The 18,620-nt window shown below is 48.9% G+C and overlaps 1 protein-coding gene across 1 annotated transcript in view; it reads right to left on the bottom strand.

Moving 5' to 3' along the window:
• LOC104080144 (plexin-A4) overlaps positions 1-17,529 on the bottom strand; it is a gene marked incomplete at its 5' end in the record, with an annotated part of 112,108 nt that extends 94,579 nt beyond the window's left edge. Inside the window, 4 exons of the mRNA XM_009582433.1 lie at positions 8,692-8,806; positions 11,078-11,177; positions 13,875-14,028; positions 17,406-17,529. Coding sequence (XP_009580728.1) covers positions 8,692-8,806; positions 11,078-11,177; positions 13,875-14,028; positions 17,406-17,529 — 493 coding nt within the window. The remainder of the gene's footprint in view (positions 1-8,691; positions 8,807-11,077; positions 11,178-13,874; positions 14,029-17,405) is intronic.
• Between the last annotated feature and the right edge of the window lie 1,091 nt (positions 17,530-18,620).

Here is an 18,620-nt window from a genome sequence, read left to right as displayed (position 1 = left end):
GGTTAGGTAAGACAGCCCTTCAGAATAACACACATAGTAAAACTGGATTGTGCAAAGCCATGGAAAGCACGGGGCAGAGCACAGGCAGCTTATAAAGCAGTAACAAATTTCTTCTCTGATTATTATTATATAAATCTGCATCCTTCTGCCTAGCCAGCCTTCTGTCCTTCTGTAAGGACTTCCCTCTGAAGTTCACAAGACCTTTCATGTATATCAAAGCACTGTACATCCATGCATGGCACCCCAGAAGCCCAATGAGGCTGCAATGTTTGAGCATTGAAATAGTATCCCTTACTGCTCATCCATGTAGGTACCAATGACACCGGCATGTTGCTCCCCAACAAAGATGTTTCCTACATATTTGTGCCAACAAATGGGTTTTACATGCGTAAGGGACATTCTCCAACCAAGCCTCCCTCAGAAGTGACAGGGAGTCGCATGACAAGACTCTCACATGGGGATTTCTCGTGTCTAACAAGGTTTGAGCCCAAGCTGTAGCGCTTCCTTCCTAAGAGAGGACCAAAAGTCTATTTCTCCTCTAAAGCTGCCCATTTTTAAAAAGTTAGTAGGAACTTGGTATCTTTGAGAGCTCCAGACTTTGGTCTAACCAGGAGAATGGCCAATGGTTCAGAAGTCAACAGAGGAGACAGAGTAACAGATGGACCGGAGGTGCACACACAGGCCATGCTGACGCAATCCTACTTCCTTTGGAAACCAGGACAGAAGCCCAGAGAGTCGTAATACTTTGGCTTCCACAGTGGGAAGGTCAGGACAATGATATCATGGCTCTTGTCACCCTCCCCCTCACTGAGATCCGTGACAGCATGAGATAACATCCAAGCCAAAGCAAATGGACTCATGCGCAAAGACAAGGAGGGGAAGGAGGGTCTGGGCTCAGCCTCCTGGAGATGCCCCAAGCAGGGCAGGAGACACATTCCAGTGTTACCTCTTATCTGCAGCTTCAACATCCTGAGAATGTTCCTCCTTGGCCAGGCCCCAAAAGCTCCCATGTCCCAAAGCAGTGAATGCAGCTGATGCTACAATGGAAAAAAGCAAAATCTTTCTGCTTTAGAGCCAGGCCACCCCACGCTAAATCTGAATGGGGAATTGTCTTTCCTCTTGAGCAACTACCTTTCCCTCATATTGCAGGGAGCCACACAGATCCTAGAAGTCCTAACAGATGTCCAGATAGCCAGAAAATCCTGTAGCCACTCGAGGCATCGTAATGGCATTGCACTGAGCCAGGCAATCAAAACAACATAAGCTCTCCCCGATGTTATTGCAAGGGTGCTGTGTTTGCAGGGACAGATGAATATTACTCTGTTGCATTCTGAGATCACTTTGTCCTGTGGGATAAGTAATCTTGCATTACGAAGATGAGCAGTCCAACTGTAATGAGTAACATTTAACAGGGACACAGTATTGAGCGTCAGATGCTTCTTACATCTCCATTCAAACTAATCTCCCTGAGTTGCTCCTAGAAATTACGTGAACAAGTCCTTGATTAGTCACTCACATGGTGGCTGAAGAAGCTAAGCTCTAAGAAAACAAGATGCCTATTAAGGTAGGATGAACTGCTCACAAGGAGGCCTTTTTTCATCAGTTCTCAGTTCCCATTGTGATTTGGTTGGAGGTCTCAACAAGGAGAGACGTGATGGAGCTGCCCTGCGCCGGGACAGATTTCCTGCAGGTCCACAATCAGAAATCCTGCTAAAAGTTACTGTGGGAATTGAACAAGTTACCAGTCTTTTCCCCTGCCAGCTGGATGACTGTGGGGCAGAAAGGCTCAGAGATGACAAAAGGTACCCAAAAATAACAGAAGAAACCACTTCACACGCGGGCTTTCCATCTTTTTCTTCAACTCAGTGCAAGTCAGTATGACTTGCAAACAACAGCAAATTATCTAATTTGTTTGTACATGCTCAGAGACTTCTTGTGAACAGTCCCCACTACGAGATCACGGCTCCAGGCACTAAGTACCGTACAAGCACCTATTAACAGAAAGTGCTTACCCGAATCAGAAGAGGGTGTGAGAGAAACAGGGGCACAGAAAGGTGAATGTGTGCAAGCCAACTCAGCACCAAGAATAAAGCTCTCACCTGCTGAATATATAACCCATGGCTCCACACACTACCTGATACTGCCTCTGAGGAGTATTTTCGTGCTCTAACAGGACTCCGTGAACAAGGGGAAACTTTTCTGCCTGGCCTGTAATTTCTATGTTTAATTTCCTCTTATTATTATCTGAAGCACCCCCTCTGAAGAGGATGTACCCACTGCATGATACATCTCCATTTCTAGGAAAGGGCTGTAATGGTGGTTGAGGGCTGAAACGCCACAGCCTGAAATACCAAACCACCAGGAGCCCCGAGCCACAGCTGGATCCAAACCATCGGCTACAGCCTCCTCCCAGATTACCCCTGCCTCCCCCTGGACAGGATGCTGACAAGACTGAACTCCATCACACGTGCTTGGAAACACTTCTAAGAGCTAAATAGATGATAAACACCAAAACCCCCATGCTGCTTAAAAGCAGGTGCCATGATATGCATGCATCGCTACGCCAGATCCCATCTGCATGGGGTGGCTGCTGCTGCCCACAACAGCTGCCTGTCTAGAGCTGCTCCTGATCCCTTCGCCTCTCCTGCCGGTCCCCCTGCCTGCTCACAGCACTTGAAGGCAGCAGGCTGCCTGCAGTTGCCATAGAAACTACACCTCGCACCCTCCCCTTAATGATAGACAGGTGCCAGGATAAGTGAGCGGATAATCGACAAGAGGGGAAGGATTTGGCACTGTGGTATTGGCCTCGCTGCAACCGTCATTAGAGCCCCTGAGAAATGAGGGATACATTAATTTGAGCAGAGGTGGGTTTTCTTTCCTCCCTGTGCTGATGCTTCCAGCAGCCGCTGCTCTGGCCGGGTTAAGGGAGGCTGGAAACAGGAGCGGGAGGGAAACTGAGCAGTTGCCACAGCAACAGGTGAAGATGCATCACCAGAAGGTTTGTCCATGCAAGGGAGCAAGGAGTTGACCATGCTCATCTGACGGCCCAGCAGGTCCTCTACCCCCTCCCCAGTGCAGCCACCCAGGTATTTACACCGGGGTGCATTTTGGGAGGAGGTGGGCACCGTGCCTTTTTTCTGCACCTTGCAAAGAGGACAAAGCAGGACATTTGGGGGGACCTGAAAACCTGCCTGCTTTTTGAGACCTTGGGGCAAAGCCCTCCCTGAGCCAGACTGAGATGCACCAGCAGGGTGAGGAAGGGCGCTGCTGAGTTTACTACAGACAAGATCCATGATGAGGAGACGTGGGCATTATAATTTAGAATAGAATAGAATAGAACAGAACAACAGAACAGAACAGAATAGAGTAGAATAGAATATTTTCTGTTGGAAGGGACCTACAATGATCATCTATTCCAACTGCCTGACCACTTCAGGGCTGACCAAAAGTTAAAGCATGTTATTTAGGGCATTGTCCAAATGCCTTGTCTGCCAGTTCAGGTTGAGCTATCATTATCACTCCCTGCCTTCTTTTTTCCCCTCCCTTCTTCCCTGTTTCCCAAAAACCCCATCCCCAAGAAGGACAAGCGGCCGGTCAGAGCTAAATCAGTGCACTCCACTGCAGAGGCTGCCGGTACAGCTCTTCATTCGGCACAAGCCACCAGCAAGCGCTGGGCAAAGCAGCGCTCCGCTCCTCGGCAGCTGCTCGCCAGCATGCGGCTCACACGGCTTTCTATCGCTTTTGACAAATTAATATTTGAAGCAGTTGTTTCTTTTATGTGGGCTTTACTGTCATTAGCACGTACAACTCGACATAAAACACTTTGGTGCGAGATCTTTTCTTCTGCTCTCTTTTTAGGCAGCAGATGAAAATCCTTTTAATAAAAAGCTTGTTTGGGGGAGGAAGAAAAACATGCACACGCAAATCGGCTGAGCAGGGAAAGATGAAAACCTCCTTCAAGGTAATTAAATGATTATGTATCTTTTAAAGCCAGCAGATAGCAGATTTGTTATCTAGGCTTGCTTTTGGCTTTTACCATTTCTTCCCCTTTCTTTCCCCCATACAAAGCTAAAATCCTTGCAAGGCCCGGAACAAGATAGTGTTCATCTTAGAGAAGAAGAAGGCACAAAAAAAGACTTAATCCTTTATCCCATCAACTCAAGTAGGCTATCCTAGCTTACCCTGCCTTGTACTGATGTCTGTGAAACACTGACATGAAAACTACCCAGCTGGATCACAGCAGGTCTGTACAAAGACAAGACGGATGATGCAATCAGGTGTATTGGGTAAAAGATATCAGGAGAGACAGGTGCTGTTTCTGCAGCTCCTATCACACCAGAGACCCTCAGATCAATTGTTTTACTCCTTCGTGCCTCTGTTTCCCTCCACTGCTTATTGACTGTCCTGCCCGTTTACAGAAGAAAATGACTGAGCTCTCTTACTTGGTGACTGTGTCAAGTAAGGGTTGATTTCACAGTGTGTTAGTCTGCAATGCAATGTTTTGTGGTGCAACGCTAAGCCTGCGCTATGACTTTAGCTATGGTCAACAACAAATGTCAAAAGCAGAGACCGGATGGCCAAGAAAAAAAATAGAAACTTGGCCTGCTCCCCTCTATCTTTGAGACTAATTCTCTCCACTTTTGCCACCAGCTACCTTTGGGAAAAAAAAACAACCACAAAAATCCACTTCAGAATTGAAATGTCTTTTTTTTTGCTCATTCTTTCCCTTCCTGCCTTCAATCGCAATAATATCAGCTCCCCTTTATAAAGCAAGAAGTCACTCAGTATATTTCAAGCTAGCGGACCTGGCTTTCAAAAACCTGCTGTAAAGGGAAATTATACGCCGAGATGAAGTATTTCTGCCGCAAATCATCCAGAGACATCGTCAACCCTATTTGGTTGAGTTCAGTGCCGTAATCATCAACACTCTTGCTTTATGACCGTGCTGGAGTTCTTCACCAGGAGCAAACATGGGCTTTCCCAAGGCTCCCAAGCTGGTTGATTCAGCTCTATTATGGGCAGAGCTGATTCACTGAGCACCTGAGAAGTGACAGGTAAGAAAGTCGTGGCTTCTTGTTGACAGCGAGGGATGTGACTTTTCTGTCCTTTCTCCGTCTCTGGTTTAGTTTTGCCAGGCGGCAGTAGGACAGCTGCCCTGTCCCAGCTTGGGGCTGGCTGATCACAGCTATCCACTGTGCAACTCAAAGGCACCCCTGGGTGGTAGATCACAGGCTCTACAGATAGAAACAGCATTTTGCCTTCTGGACAGCATGGGTCATGGCCAAGACCTTTCTGCTGTCCCACTGGATCAGTCTCAAATTCATCCTGCACTCCGCATTAATCAGCAACTCATACTACAAGGAAGAAAAAAAGTAAAAAACCCAGGATCCTCTCAGAGCACACGAAGAAGACCTGAAAGGAAGGCAGGTGAGCCCATGGGAATCCAGAAACTTGTGAGATGTGCCAAGGAAATTATGGAGTTGCATGTACACAAGGGCACAAGCCTCCCTTCAGAGTGCTCCAAGCTGGTCCAGGGGTGATGGGTACCAGCCCAGTTGGTCCATTTGCAGCCCAGGCCATCTGGAGAGTGGGAAGCCTCAGCCCACACGATGGCAAGATGCTGTACAGGCAAAGAGAGGAAAAAAAAAATCACCTGGAGGTGGGTGTAGCAGCAAAGAGAAGGTAAAGGCCATAGTGTGGGGGAGGGGAGCAGGCTTGGCATGCCAGCAGTGATGATTACAGAGGGAGAGAGTTTATGGCACCAGTCCATATGACAGAGTAACACCAATATTTGTTTGCTTGGCAAAGAGTCTCTTGGTGCAATCAGACCACACGATCCTGGAAGCCAGCCATGCTAATCTGCTCAGCAGACTCATGGAAGGACTACAAATGGGGTGGTCCAACCATCCCACGCTGGTAGTACAGTTTCCCATCAATACCTCCTCAACACTTACTGATTTAGCAGGTCCTCATGCCTGGATGATAGCGCACACACCCCATCCTCATCCTCCTGGGGTCCAAGTGCTTGCAGAGGAAAGGATGGAAAGGAGCATTGCAGATGGAGATAATATAGGGCACTAAAAATAGGCCCACTCAAGGTGATGGTATGTTTTGAGCACTAGTGAAGATGGCATTGGGAAGGCTGGAAATGGACCTCAGTCCTGTCAACCTTCTGAGTCATGTTATGTCATTGGGAACTGGGTGGAATTCTGGATGGGCAATGAAGAGCCAGGCTTGGCTTCAAGATACCAGATAGTTTCTATTGTTCAAACAACCCACTCAGTGAATAGGCATGGGTACAGGACAGAAAAGGAAAGAATTAAAGGTGAAAGTAAAAAATAGACAGTGGAAATTTCAGTGAGAGATGAGTCAGTGAGAAGATGGTTTCTCAAGAGACGCGTGGGAGATATGCACAGCATTTGTTCAAAGTGCTGTTTGAGAAAACCTTTCTGGCCACAGAGCGAATGTAAATCTGTGTTTGTCAGAATGCACTTGTGATGGCATCCTTCCCCAGCCCTGGTGTCCTTGAGGGCCACAAACACACAGACGGCAATGAGAAGGACCCTGAAGCTACAGGGCATTTCTCACATTGTCAGGCAGAAAGCTACCTCTGAAAGTTTTGGTTTTTGCGAGGCCATTATCCTTGCGGATATCGTCTAGTTGTTCCAGTGCTGAGAAGCGTTTCTTCTGTGCAGCAGACAGCAAAACCAGCTCCTGAGCTGAGCAGCTGACTGCCAAATGTTGTCTCCCGTGGGAAAGAGGTTTGTCCCCAGAGATGGTTTTGCTGCAGAAGCCAAGAGGGCTGCCGTCCTCCTTAGCAATGACTGATGTAACATACATGTGTCGCATGATGCTATCATTGCCTTGTAGATCAATAGTCATCTTCGAAGGTCAGGTTTGTGCCTCTCCCTGCTGCCGTACAAATGGCACAGAGCAGCTTTGCAAGATCAGAGAGGCAATATTTGAAGCTCAGAAGGAAATCCTCTGTTAAAGGGGGTAGAAGAGAGAAGGAGTATCTCTACTGACAGACAAAGCCCCCCACACTGGAGCTGTCTCCTAGCCTGAAGATGATACTTTTCCCTTCCCTAAGGAACTGGGATGACACAGAGCTTCTCATGATCTCCTTTCTGATGGGAGCAAGTGTCAGAAATACCAGGGATGTGATAAGGGTTGAGGGAGGGGGAGATGCACTGGGATTTGTAGGCACTTCACTTTGGGCAGGGAGCTGGAGAAGAGAAGAGGTGGGAACTGGGAAGGTGAGTCCTGTGCTTGGTACATGGGACACACCAGAGCAGTCTGCCAGAGAAGATAAATGGTAGTAGCACAGCAGGAAGCTGAGACAAAGTGTCCCAGGGAACGCCACCTGAGCAAGAGGTTGAGGTCCCTCCAGTTCCTGAAGTGGAAGGCACAAAGACCTGTGGCCAGCAGGACTGGCCAAACTCTGCCAAGGCTCCATGCGAGGGAATAGGGCCTGTCTGGTTGGGATAGCCTACCAGAAGGGCTGAAGCCTGGGCTGCCTTCCTTTGCCAAGTGAAGGTATCAAACCCTCCAGCTCCTCAGCAAGGTTTCCAGCACGTTTACAGCAAATTCTGAATCCTGGTAGATGAAGAATTGGCAACCTCCCTGCTCATGAATATTTATGGCCTGTCCCAATGCCACAGCAGTTCAGGATGTCTGCTCGAGGACGCCTTAACCAACACATATGTGACATCTCAACCAGCGCATAAGGAAGGGGTGGGAGGGAAGTGGGGATGCCATAGGGGCGTGAAGACACTACATGTGTGTCATTTGGTCCAGCAAACTGGCTTGCCTGGGGCATGGGCTGGGGGTAGGTGGGGGAACATATTAGAGACACCAGACCCAGCAGGCAGCAGAGGGAGCAGTGGGGATTTCATCCTCTGAACATGACACGCATTGTCGGAGTCTTTTCAGCAGATATCAAATCTCTTGATGGGTACTGGTCCCTTGGGCCAGACAAACAACGAGCCATCTCAGGTCATTTACCAGACAGGCCAGGATGCTTTCAGACCATTCCTGACCAGGAAGTAATTAAGTGGCTTCCTATTTGTATTCTCCCGAGCTCCACTTGTCTGCAAGTGCTCGTTAGTTACAATACAAGCCAGACAGCATTTGCAGCACAGCAGCCAGCTCTGTATTAAGCCCCAAGGTCCAGTTCAGTTCAGTGACTGCCAATGAGACGTTCCTTGGCCTCGTCTTGAGGCAGTTTGATGCTTTGGCCAATAGGCACCAAACCCACAAAGCTACAGAGGTCCTCAAAGCACGGCTGAAATCCACTGACATTGTGGACATAGCCCTAAATCCTCCCCAGATCTCAGCTGGGGTATCTGCTTAGAGGCAACCTCCTTCTTTCCTGGAGGAGATGCATGCCCAGTGTTTCCCATGCCTCCCAGTCGCTTGGTGCTGGGTGCTTGCAGTGACTTTCTGAGGTAACACGCTCTCTGTAGTGTATAGAAAGGAGCGGGCAGCTCCCTGAGGGTCTGGTGGAGCAGAGAGGAGAGGAGCTATCTGCAGAGGGAAAGGTGAGGGTCTCCTGAAGGGTGAACAGAAGAGGGAGAGGGTGGGACTGGAGGTGGAGAAAGCTTCCTGGGCTGTTGGTCTGACCCAAGCCAAAAGGTGACATCAGCCCTGAGCAGCCCACGTATGGGATGCATGCCCTGTGCCCCAGCCTACCTCGGGCAGCTTGACTCGTCCCTCCTGGAAGGAGCAGGAGCTGGGGTCATGAGTGCAGACATGGCGGTACTTGCACCAGTGACACCGGTAAGGGCTCTCCACGCATGACAGACACCTGGAAATAAAGAGAAAGAGTAGTCACTAGACCAGCCAGGTCCCATCGGCCAACAGGACAGACCTTGAGGCTGATAGTGTTTCTCAGAGGGAAATATAGCCCGGCAAACATTGCTTTTGCCATCACTAGCACAAGGCCATGGGCTTTGCACTGACCCAACACCATCAGGTCTCAGGATGATGCCGGACTTGCCAAGGCCTGAGCTGGTTGTCACTGTGATCACAAGTGTCTCATATTAATTAGATAATTTAGATTGCATTCATGTCGTTGTAACTAGAGTAATAATAATAATTGTCGTATTTTGGTTGCCCTGTTACAACTTTTAATCAGACTATCAAGAAGTTCTCAGCTTCATACATAAGAGGTGTTCCCCTTTTTGCCCATAACAAAATCCTGAATGTAACAAAAAATACAAGATCAGGGGATGGGTGGAAGCTGCTACAGCCTTGCTACCTCCACGTTGAATTGCACCGGTGGCCTGGGAGCTGTGAACACATCGTGGGAAGGTGGCCGAGGGAGGGGCTGGTGGGTGGAGTGGTGCCCATGGAGGGGAGTCCCTGTGCACCAGTAGACCCAGCTGGCCAATCCTCCCACTCACACACGCCACAAGACCAAAAACAAACTGGGATGCACCAAGGTCAGAAAGCCAAAGATGAAGCAGGGAGTTTTCTCCCCCTGCATCCCACATGTTTATTAGTGTGAGATTTGCCCAGGGTGATGTGACTCCTGCAAACTCTTAATTCTATTCTTCTTTTCTTTGTCTCAGCAGAGAAGGAAAGACTATTATAGCAGCTGCCCGGGAAGCAGAGGGCATATTTAGGAAGTCACCTACTCAGGGTGCAGGAAAGAGCCATTCCTTCCATCTTACAAGGTTTTGCTCTCCTTAGCTGCAAACACCTCTCCTGGCTGTGTTACAGCACTGACTTATACCTACATCACATTTTTTTTTTAAATTTAATACGGTGTCTGCTCACCAGCAACTAAACTGAGCCATAACAAGCTCTCCACACAAAACAAGTAGTGGATGGTAACAACTCCTGGTCACTCACACCGCTGGAGATCTTTGTGCAGCTGCAGGCTCTGAAGTACCTGGAGGGGACTTGGGGGGGGAAACTTTCCTGGCCCTTATGTGTCACCAGGATTTTAATGGGCAGGAGTAAAAAAATTGCCTCCAGTCGAGCTTGGCTGAGCCCAACAGGCAGACGCACACCCTTCCCCTTGTCTCTGTGAAATCTCGCTCAGCTCCAATCCGCTTTCAGCTCTGGTACAGCGAGCTGTTCTTCAAATGGTAACAAGTGCTTGCTCTGATACATCAAATTAAAAATGGATAGTGTATTATAGTTTGTCAAGTAAGAAACCAAAACATGCCATAAATATTTAACACCACCATCTTTCCTGCTCTCCCCCCCAACACTTGCTTTCTGACACTGTTTGTCAAAGCAGCAGGAACACGGAAATAGGATTTGCCTTTCCTTGTGAATTGCTGAGCCGCAGTAATTATCTGCTCTTGGCACTTCTGAAGGCTCAGTGGTGGGGACAGAGCCATTGAGCCTTGCTCAGGGGTGGATCAACCTGCTGGAAGAGCATCTTTCTGCAGGAAAGCTGCAGACCCGCTCCGGTGGGGCAGCACCTGAGCAGCTCTGGGTGCCAGCTAAACCCCAGAAGAATGGGGTGCAGGGCAGGAAAGGCGATCTCAGGATGGAAAAGATGGTCTTGAGGGAATCACCTGGGTGTTCCCTGCTCAGTTCACATTATGCAGGAACCAGCAACTCCTGTCTTTCCAGATCTGAGGGCCCAAGACCATGCTAACCACCTGGGGCAGGGTCCTACTGGTGGGACTCATAACATGGACGAGGGTTGGAAGTGCGTATGTGTGGGCAGGATTCAGCCATCCACAAACAACTGCTTAATAAGAAGATGAGGGGATCATTTGCTGAGGTCATGACTCTCTTCCCTGGCAAAGTCCCACTGACGTGATGCTCCTCTGCCTGAGGGACACATGAGGATGTACCACTCCCCAAGGCAATGCCTTCCTGCAAAGGACGCTCATCAGCCTAACAAATGCTCACTATACTACTCTTGGTCTTCCCAGGAGACACCCCACCATGCTGACCATCACCCAAGTGATCCTGTGTCACTGGTCACACCCTGACCCCTGGTCTCCTCCACACCTAACCAACTTCCTGAGGGACATGTGCCCCAGCCAGCTGTGGGTTCTGTGGCAGATCCAGGGGTGGAATGGAAAGCAGGTATCAAAAGAAATGAACATACGAGTTGTGAACGCTGCAGTTGTAGAAGACGAAGCTGGTGCTGGCAAAGGTCATACCCGTTTCCTTGGACTTGAGCTGAAGCTGGACAATGTGATGGTCTCCTGGGGAAAAAAATATACACGTCAGTGTGTGACTGCTTTGTTAGCGTAGTTAAGCCCTATTGGCCATGCCACCAGTCTGAACCTGGTGCTGTCCCACAGTACCTTGGCTAGTGTATACTCAATAGCTGTAGGAAGTGCAAGAAAATCCTTCTAGAGCCTCGTTCTCCAACAAGTACATCTCCCCCCTCTTACAGTATTGGCGTGATGGAATATGTCTTCACCACTGGAAATTATCGTACCCAGGAGCAGAGTCTGGGCTGGATGATGACGACAGGTCTAGACCATACCTCACTAATTTCAAAAATATGGTGACTGAAGTCATCTAGTAGGAAAGCTAAGCTCAAAGAGAGGACGCAGATGTCTGGAATTAGGAGGCTGTTAAAATGGAGTACTGTCCTTAAAGTTCTTCCTTGCTGCTGGTTCATTTGATGTCTCCAGAAGGAAGGGGCCTGTGGAAGATTTGACTGCTGGACCCAAATATTGGTGGCCTGTGCATACACTGCCTGAAGGATAAACATACCTGCTTTCCTGAGGGGATAAAGAAAGATCTACTTTCTCCTCACCCTCGTTATTTAACATCTCTGAATAGGGCCCAATATTCGGGACAACCATGCCTGAAGAAAGCCACCTGCCCCAAAGAGAGGTTATACCTTGATAAAGCAGGACAGAGGAATGAGAAAGGAGGATAGGTACCATAACAGTGAGGGCAGGATAGGGGCTCCCTATCCGCAGCCTGGGAAATGCTGACGAACAGGGAGATTCCCACGTGAGCAATTCCTCCAGGTTCACTCACCCCATTCACCCCAAGGTCCATTCACCCAAGCCTTCGGCTACAAAGAACCCAGCTCAGCGTGAGGGACATCCACAAGCCATTGCACTTCCAGGAGGACTAATCCGTTTCCATAGCAGAGCCATCCACACGAAAGCCTGCACCTCACCTCCTACACACCATGTCCTTATTCCCTTTCCCGCTGCTCCCATGCTGGGCAGTCAACTGTTACCTCTTCCTACAATGCCAAAAGACCTATTCAGAGCCCATCAGCTGTGGGTAGCGAGTGGGTGCAGTAATTTGGTGGGAAAGGGACCATGTTTAATTCAAGACTTCAACCTGGCTGGCCCTTTCACCTTTATTATTTTCCTCCTCACCTGAAAGATTCATTAATCAATCAGGCCAAAGCAAAGTTGACAATTCGTCGCAGCGTGTGCCTGCGTGCATGCTCACCCACCTACAGGCACACACACACACATGCACACAGACACCACTCACTTCACTAAACACATTTTGCTTCTAGTGCTCGACTCTGCTGCCCATCTGCTGCCGCCGGCTTTGACAGCTCTGTTAACCACTTCATATTTAACAACTTTGCCAGCGTCTTGCATATATTTTAAAACAGGATGTGAGGATTGGATGGCTCCAGGGATCAGATGTGCTACAGAACCGCACATCCTTTGGTTCAGATCCAACTTCTGGTACTATGCATGGAGGACTTGGTCTTTGCAGAGGTGTGGAGCACCAGCTGCTGAAGTTGATAGAAGCTGCAGGTGCCCAGCTTCTCTGGAAACCATGCTTCACGTAAATCTCTCTCCCTTGTCCTGCCTCCAGCTTCCATGGCTCTTTCTGTTTGCTGGTTGATTATAGCCTGGCCTGGGACAGATGTCCATACCAGCGAAATAGTTTCTGGCATCTATCTTGGTAGGCAAACATGACTGATAACTCATGAAAACGGTAACAGCCCTTTGGGGGCTTGTTTTGGGACCACAATGGAGAGCACATGCAGCTGTGTGCAGCTTGGGGAGAGCAGAGATGGTGGTGACAGTTCATGTCACTTCATTTTCTGTGGCGTGAGGATCCTCAGAGACAAACTTCACAGTAAATTTTCACAAAAAGCCTAGGACAAAAATGGCAGCATCCTTTTTGCATGTCTTGGGGTGATCAACAGGGTCGAGGTTTTTATAGTAAGTCCCTGCAAAGAGCCACAGGTGCTCTTGAAAGTACCTAGAAAAGTTGTTAGAAAAGGGAAACCAAAAAGGGCAGGAAGTTGTGGGTGGGGGGACCATCCTTGGAGACAAGGTATTTTTCTGTGCTGGACCACTTTGGGAGAGAGAGCCAGTAGCAAACCTGGATTAGCTGAAGGCAGTAAAGGCCAGGGACAGAGAGAAGGAACTGAGCATACAGATCTAAATCTGGGAGGAGCGGGATGAAGTTACAGGCAGGATCGTTCAGGTCTGCAGGACTTTCTGCCTGCTGCAGGGGATGGGATGTGTTGAGAGCGTGTACAGCCTCATTCCCTGGGCTGTGTAACACCAGCCTGGGCAAAAAGTGAGTGAATATCCCACATCCATCTCTTGTCTTTGCTAGATATATGCAACTGCCACTCGGTGGCAGTCTGAAAACACATAGTATCACACGTATAAGCACCTTAACGCAGGTATTGGTATTGCAGCTCAATGCTTGCCCATGTGTGCACACATAAACACACACACATTCAGACAACTCATGCTACGACGTGTCGCTGTGCAGCTCCACCAACGAGCAAAGGCACAGCGTCCCACCTACTCCCTGTGCTTTGATACCCTGTCCTCAGGCTCTCGTGAGCCAAACTCTGCTTTGGGAGAAAGCAGAAGGAGAGATACAGGGGTGTGGGGTGAGGAAGGGAGGGAGAAGTGGTGCAAATGGAGGAGCTGTGGGATACCCACCGTTCTCTGTGATGATCTGGGGCACCTCTTTGGCAGCTGGCGAGATGCATTGGATCTGACTGCCCACCACCAAGCCATCCATCTCCGAAAGGTCCTCGAAGGTGCAATTGACTCCTGCTGACAGCTCGGGGACATTGTAGGTCTCCAAGACCAGCTGCAAGCAAAGATGGAGGTAGGGAAGAAGAGAGAGAAAAAAAGAAAAGAGAGAATACTAAGCCGAACAACAGAGCTGGGTCAGCAGGCAAGAATTACACTGGAGAGGTTGGACAAAGAGCCTCTTGCTAGAGAGAGCATCCTCCTTCAACAGAAAGCAGCGATTCAGGAGAGGGATGTGTGCGCGGAGGGGGAAGGGGATGAGATGCTGATGCCGACACAAGTGGTACGTGGCTATGCAGGGACAACGGCACTGCATCCCAGTGCTGGCTGGGTCAGTGGAGGGGAGGGAGTGCTCACTGTCTGTCATGCAAGTGTAAGGTTAGGCAGGGAGTTTTTGGAGCCAGTTGTGAAGACCAGGGCTTTGGTGGCCCCAAGGCACGCGGTTTCTGAGGAAGGTGACTACTACTCACAAGAGGCACTCTGCAGACTACAGAGAAACTGTAGCGCTCCAGTCTAACTCTCTACGGCCTGCTCTCCTAGCATCAGCAGATGGGGGAGCGCTCTGTCACCAAGTTCCTGTGTAAGGAGAGTCTAGTTACAGCCTTCAGTCCACCACAAAAAAACGCTCTCTCTAGAGGCACAGCAAACCTCTCCTGCCCATCCCACCAAAGAAACAGTTGGCCCTGGGGACGTGTTGTATTGGGCTGCCATACACAAAAAAGCTGTGAAGGAGGAATTGCCCATGTTTTTAGAGTTCACAACACCCACCGGCATTGCTATGTCATTGCCCATGGTCATGAAGGAAAGGAATCCTATGGCTGGTTTTCACCATGTTTATTCTCTGGAGAAGGACCCTCATGCTGCTAATTTCCCAGACCAGCTAAGGTCTTGTACCACTGCTTTCTATCATTGGGGGTTCTGCCCAACCCACTAGACCATGTCTGAACACAGAGAGGCATCCAAGGATACTTCTAGCACCTGCTAGTTAGTATAAATTCAGAGGTTTTGCGACCAACCACTAGAGCCAGCCACTTGACGCAGGCACAAATGCGGATGCTCTCCACACTTGCCTCCTCCATGAGCTAGCTGAGGCCCCATCTGAGATGACAGTCACTGAAAGGAGACACAAATGCATGCTGAAGTGTTGTTTCTACCAGCACAAAGAACAGAGGAGGTCAGTCCAGGTGACAAAGCAGGAGAGGATGATAACATAACATAATGTTATCCCACACACTGTGTTTTCCTCACTTAGAGAAGGCTTGGAGCTGTTTCTTCACACAAGGCACCATCAGGGAGAAAGGCTGAGCAGACAGACCTTAGTCCTGGCTGACATAAAGCCTTTGCGAGAGTATGTTCATTTTTGGGCAATGGGAATGGCAATGGGAAAGGCGATTTTTTTGTCTTGGATGGGGAGTAGGAAAAAGCTTTGGTTATTTGGATGTATTTAGCATTCAGGCTAAATCCATTCTCCCTGCTCATTAATACACTGCTAGCAATGGAGAAAGGGAAACTATTCTGCTTAACAAATATTTCTCTCTGAGCATGGGCAATGCAAAATGAAAGTGTGCCATGCAGAAGATAACACCAGTGGATAGACCAGTAGTACTTGGCAACAAACGTCATGAACCAGTGCACACTCTGGACAGAGAAGAGGTCCTACATCCCATACGCCTGCTCTGGAGCTGCTGTGATGAGAGAAGAATGCAGCCTTCCCCCAACAAGTATCTCTTCTCAGAGGTCGCAGAGCAGCAGCCTTGGATTGAAACAGAGTCAATTTTCCAAGTCCCCGGACTGAAACAGACTCAGATACAATTTTCCAAGTCCCTGTTAGTGCCCAAAGTCTAAAAGATTGTCTGGCCACACAGATACCTTCTCTGCCTCTGTGGGCAATAGCTCAGTATCATTGACTATTTGCTAGAACCCATATGAGACTCAGTATGGACACCACCAGCCATTTGTTTGTTGGTGCTCCCCTCCTGATTTGCCAAGATACTATCTGTGGTGACTCTGGATGAGCTGGGACATACCAGTCTGTCTGGGACTGGGCTGAGACTCCCATGGAAATGTTCATGCAGATTATTGGGCAACAATAACGGCAGACAATGGCAACTTCTGATCCCAGCAGCTCTGGGTTGACTTGCCCTGCCAGAGTAACCTAGAGGTAAAGGTCTTTTATTCTGTTATAAAATTTCAATAGTCCTGAGCCAGCTAGTCCCCCAGGATTTGTTTCAACATGAAAGAATTCAACGACTACTGAGAGAATAAGAAAAAGAAACCTTGAACTCCCAGAAGAACAAAGGACTCAAGATGTCTCAGATCAGTTTTGTTTGAAGCCTAGGAAAGTAAAGTCACAGCAAAGTTAAGAGGCTGAAACAAAGCAGCAATGGTTGGACATGCAGGCTTTGAAAGGCTGATTTCATTATCACTGAAGAAACCCCAGCACTCCAAAACCAGTCACCTGGAAAATGTCTGGCAGCTGCACCTTGAGCAACACTATTTCAGGATGGTGGGGCTAGTGAATAACTCATCCAGAGATGGGCCTGGGTTATCAACTCAATTCCAGCCCAAACTAGTATAGCCAAAAGGACAGAGCCCTAGTAGCCTGAATGAAATATGTCTCTGCCTCCTTCTCAGAGGGTGTTGGGATCTCACATAAGGTACTGCTGTCATGAGTCAGGAGAGAAACCACAAACCGGTTAGATCTTCAACAGAGATTTCTTGCCTCAAGCCCAGAAAATGATCAGGATCATCTACTGCTCTGCCAGCGTTCACTGTGTGGCTTTGTTGGCTGCTGACTTGAGTAGCTCGAGGCCATAAAGGCTAAACTGTGCTGAGGAAGGTCACAAGAGATCATGAACCTTGGCGGTTTTAGGTTCCTCTGCATAGCATTCTGCCTCTCTGCTCTGCATACTTGGTGCTGGAGCTGCAGCAGGGTGGAGTTCTTGGTGGCTTAAGAAAGACACACTTCCACCCAAGATGATAGAAAATTGGAGCTTATTGAAATAACACGTGGTGTCCCTCACTTGTCCTTATCCTAGAAGGTCATTTCATTATTACATGATAATGTCCCTTGCCTAAAGTCCATGCCCAGCCATACACAAAAACCTCTCCCAAGGAAGTGAACAATTACACTGTATGCACACAACACTTGCAGGGCACAAAGTCCCTTGAGACCTGCCCTCAGCTCCTCACAGCAAACAGAGAAGCCTCTTCCACTCTTTTAGACAGGGGATAACCAAGGCCAAAATGTTCTTCCTTGGTGAATCTTCCTCTGGGCCAGAAAAGTTGCTGGGGAAATAAATGGACTCTGGAGAACATCTTGCATTAAGCTGCCAGTCCTGCCCGCTCGTGCTGAACTCAGGTTGCACGTACCTGGGACTGTCAGACTGCATGGGCAGATTAAACCTGAGGGGGACAAGGATTAACGTTCCTCACCAATACGTTGTACTGGGAGACGGAGATGTTGTTGGGATGCACGGTAAGCCGGACACACTGCTTCATCTCCGAGGCGAATCTCCGAGGCTCGCTGGAGCGCTCGCACCGCTCCTTCCTCGTGCACCTGAGCAAACGGGAACAGAGAGGGACAGAGTTAACACAAAGCCAGGCTGGGAGGGTGAGGACAACCCTGAGACATGGGAGGAGCAATCATTTTGATTGGGAAGTCAACACTGTACCCTCTTGGGACCGCACTAGCTGGAAAACCACGCTCATGTCCTGGAGCACTCCGACTCCTGTGCTAGCAGCCGTGGAATTGCTCAGCAGGCTGGAGAGTTGCAAGGACACCATGAAAGGAGGAAGGATTTTGGGTGAAAGCCCCATCACTTGGGCAGAATGCACAGCTCTAAACATGCTCTGTCTCTCTACCCACATAGCAGGTACAGCGTAACCTTCCCCTGGGCAAACCCACAGTCCTGAAAACTGTCCTTTCCAAGGGCAGTGGGACATCTTAGGTGGGGATGTCCTTTTAGAGTAGCTGTGCATAGCCCATGCTCTTTGGACCTGCTGAGGAGACTGCAGATCTGTGGTACTTCTGGGCTGCTGGTTCCGCTCTGCTGGGAAGGGGCAGCCCTCCAATCCATTGCTTAACAGCTGCTAAGTAGTCCCTGGCAGATTAAGGGGGTTTTGGCATCTGGTTTGAAAGTGCCTGACTAGAGGTGCCCAGGGGTGAATCTTAAAAATTCTGGTGACAGTTCAGTGAAAGTGGTGGGTGCACGGCATCTGGGCTGCACAAGCCCACGAAGCTCACACCACGCACTAATTGTTGTCAGTGCTTTCAGCACTGTCACTGCCTCTTGTCTTGTCTGTCCGGTGTAAACCCAAACCAGCAACGTGAATTGGTAGAGGTGCGCCCTGTTTCAATCCAGATTTGCATTTGCTTAGCATAAAACACATCTGTATTTTACTCCATATGCACTGCCAAGGCCATTGCTTCAAGGTAGATGTCTGCCTAGAAATCCACAGGGTTAATACAAAAGGACAGCTCCAACTGCATGCCAATTACCTTTTGCTATTAAGCTAATGTTATGGACTTGCACAGGGTGTCTTCAATGGATTTTGTTATTAGCAGTGCTATTACCCCCCATTAAAATCAGCTATAAAGACTAAGTGCGGATGTTAAATTATTCACCCACTCCCAGACTTCGGAGTCTT

This window comes from Fulmarus glacialis, unplaced genomic scaffold (assembly GCF_000690835.1).
Source record: "Fulmarus glacialis isolate BGI_N327 unplaced genomic scaffold, ASM69083v1 scaffold9087, whole genome shotgun sequence".
Taxonomy (NCBI): Eukaryota; Metazoa; Chordata; class Aves; order Procellariiformes; family Procellariidae; genus Fulmarus; species Fulmarus glacialis.
This window is presented reverse-complemented; position numbering and strand designations above follow the sequence as displayed.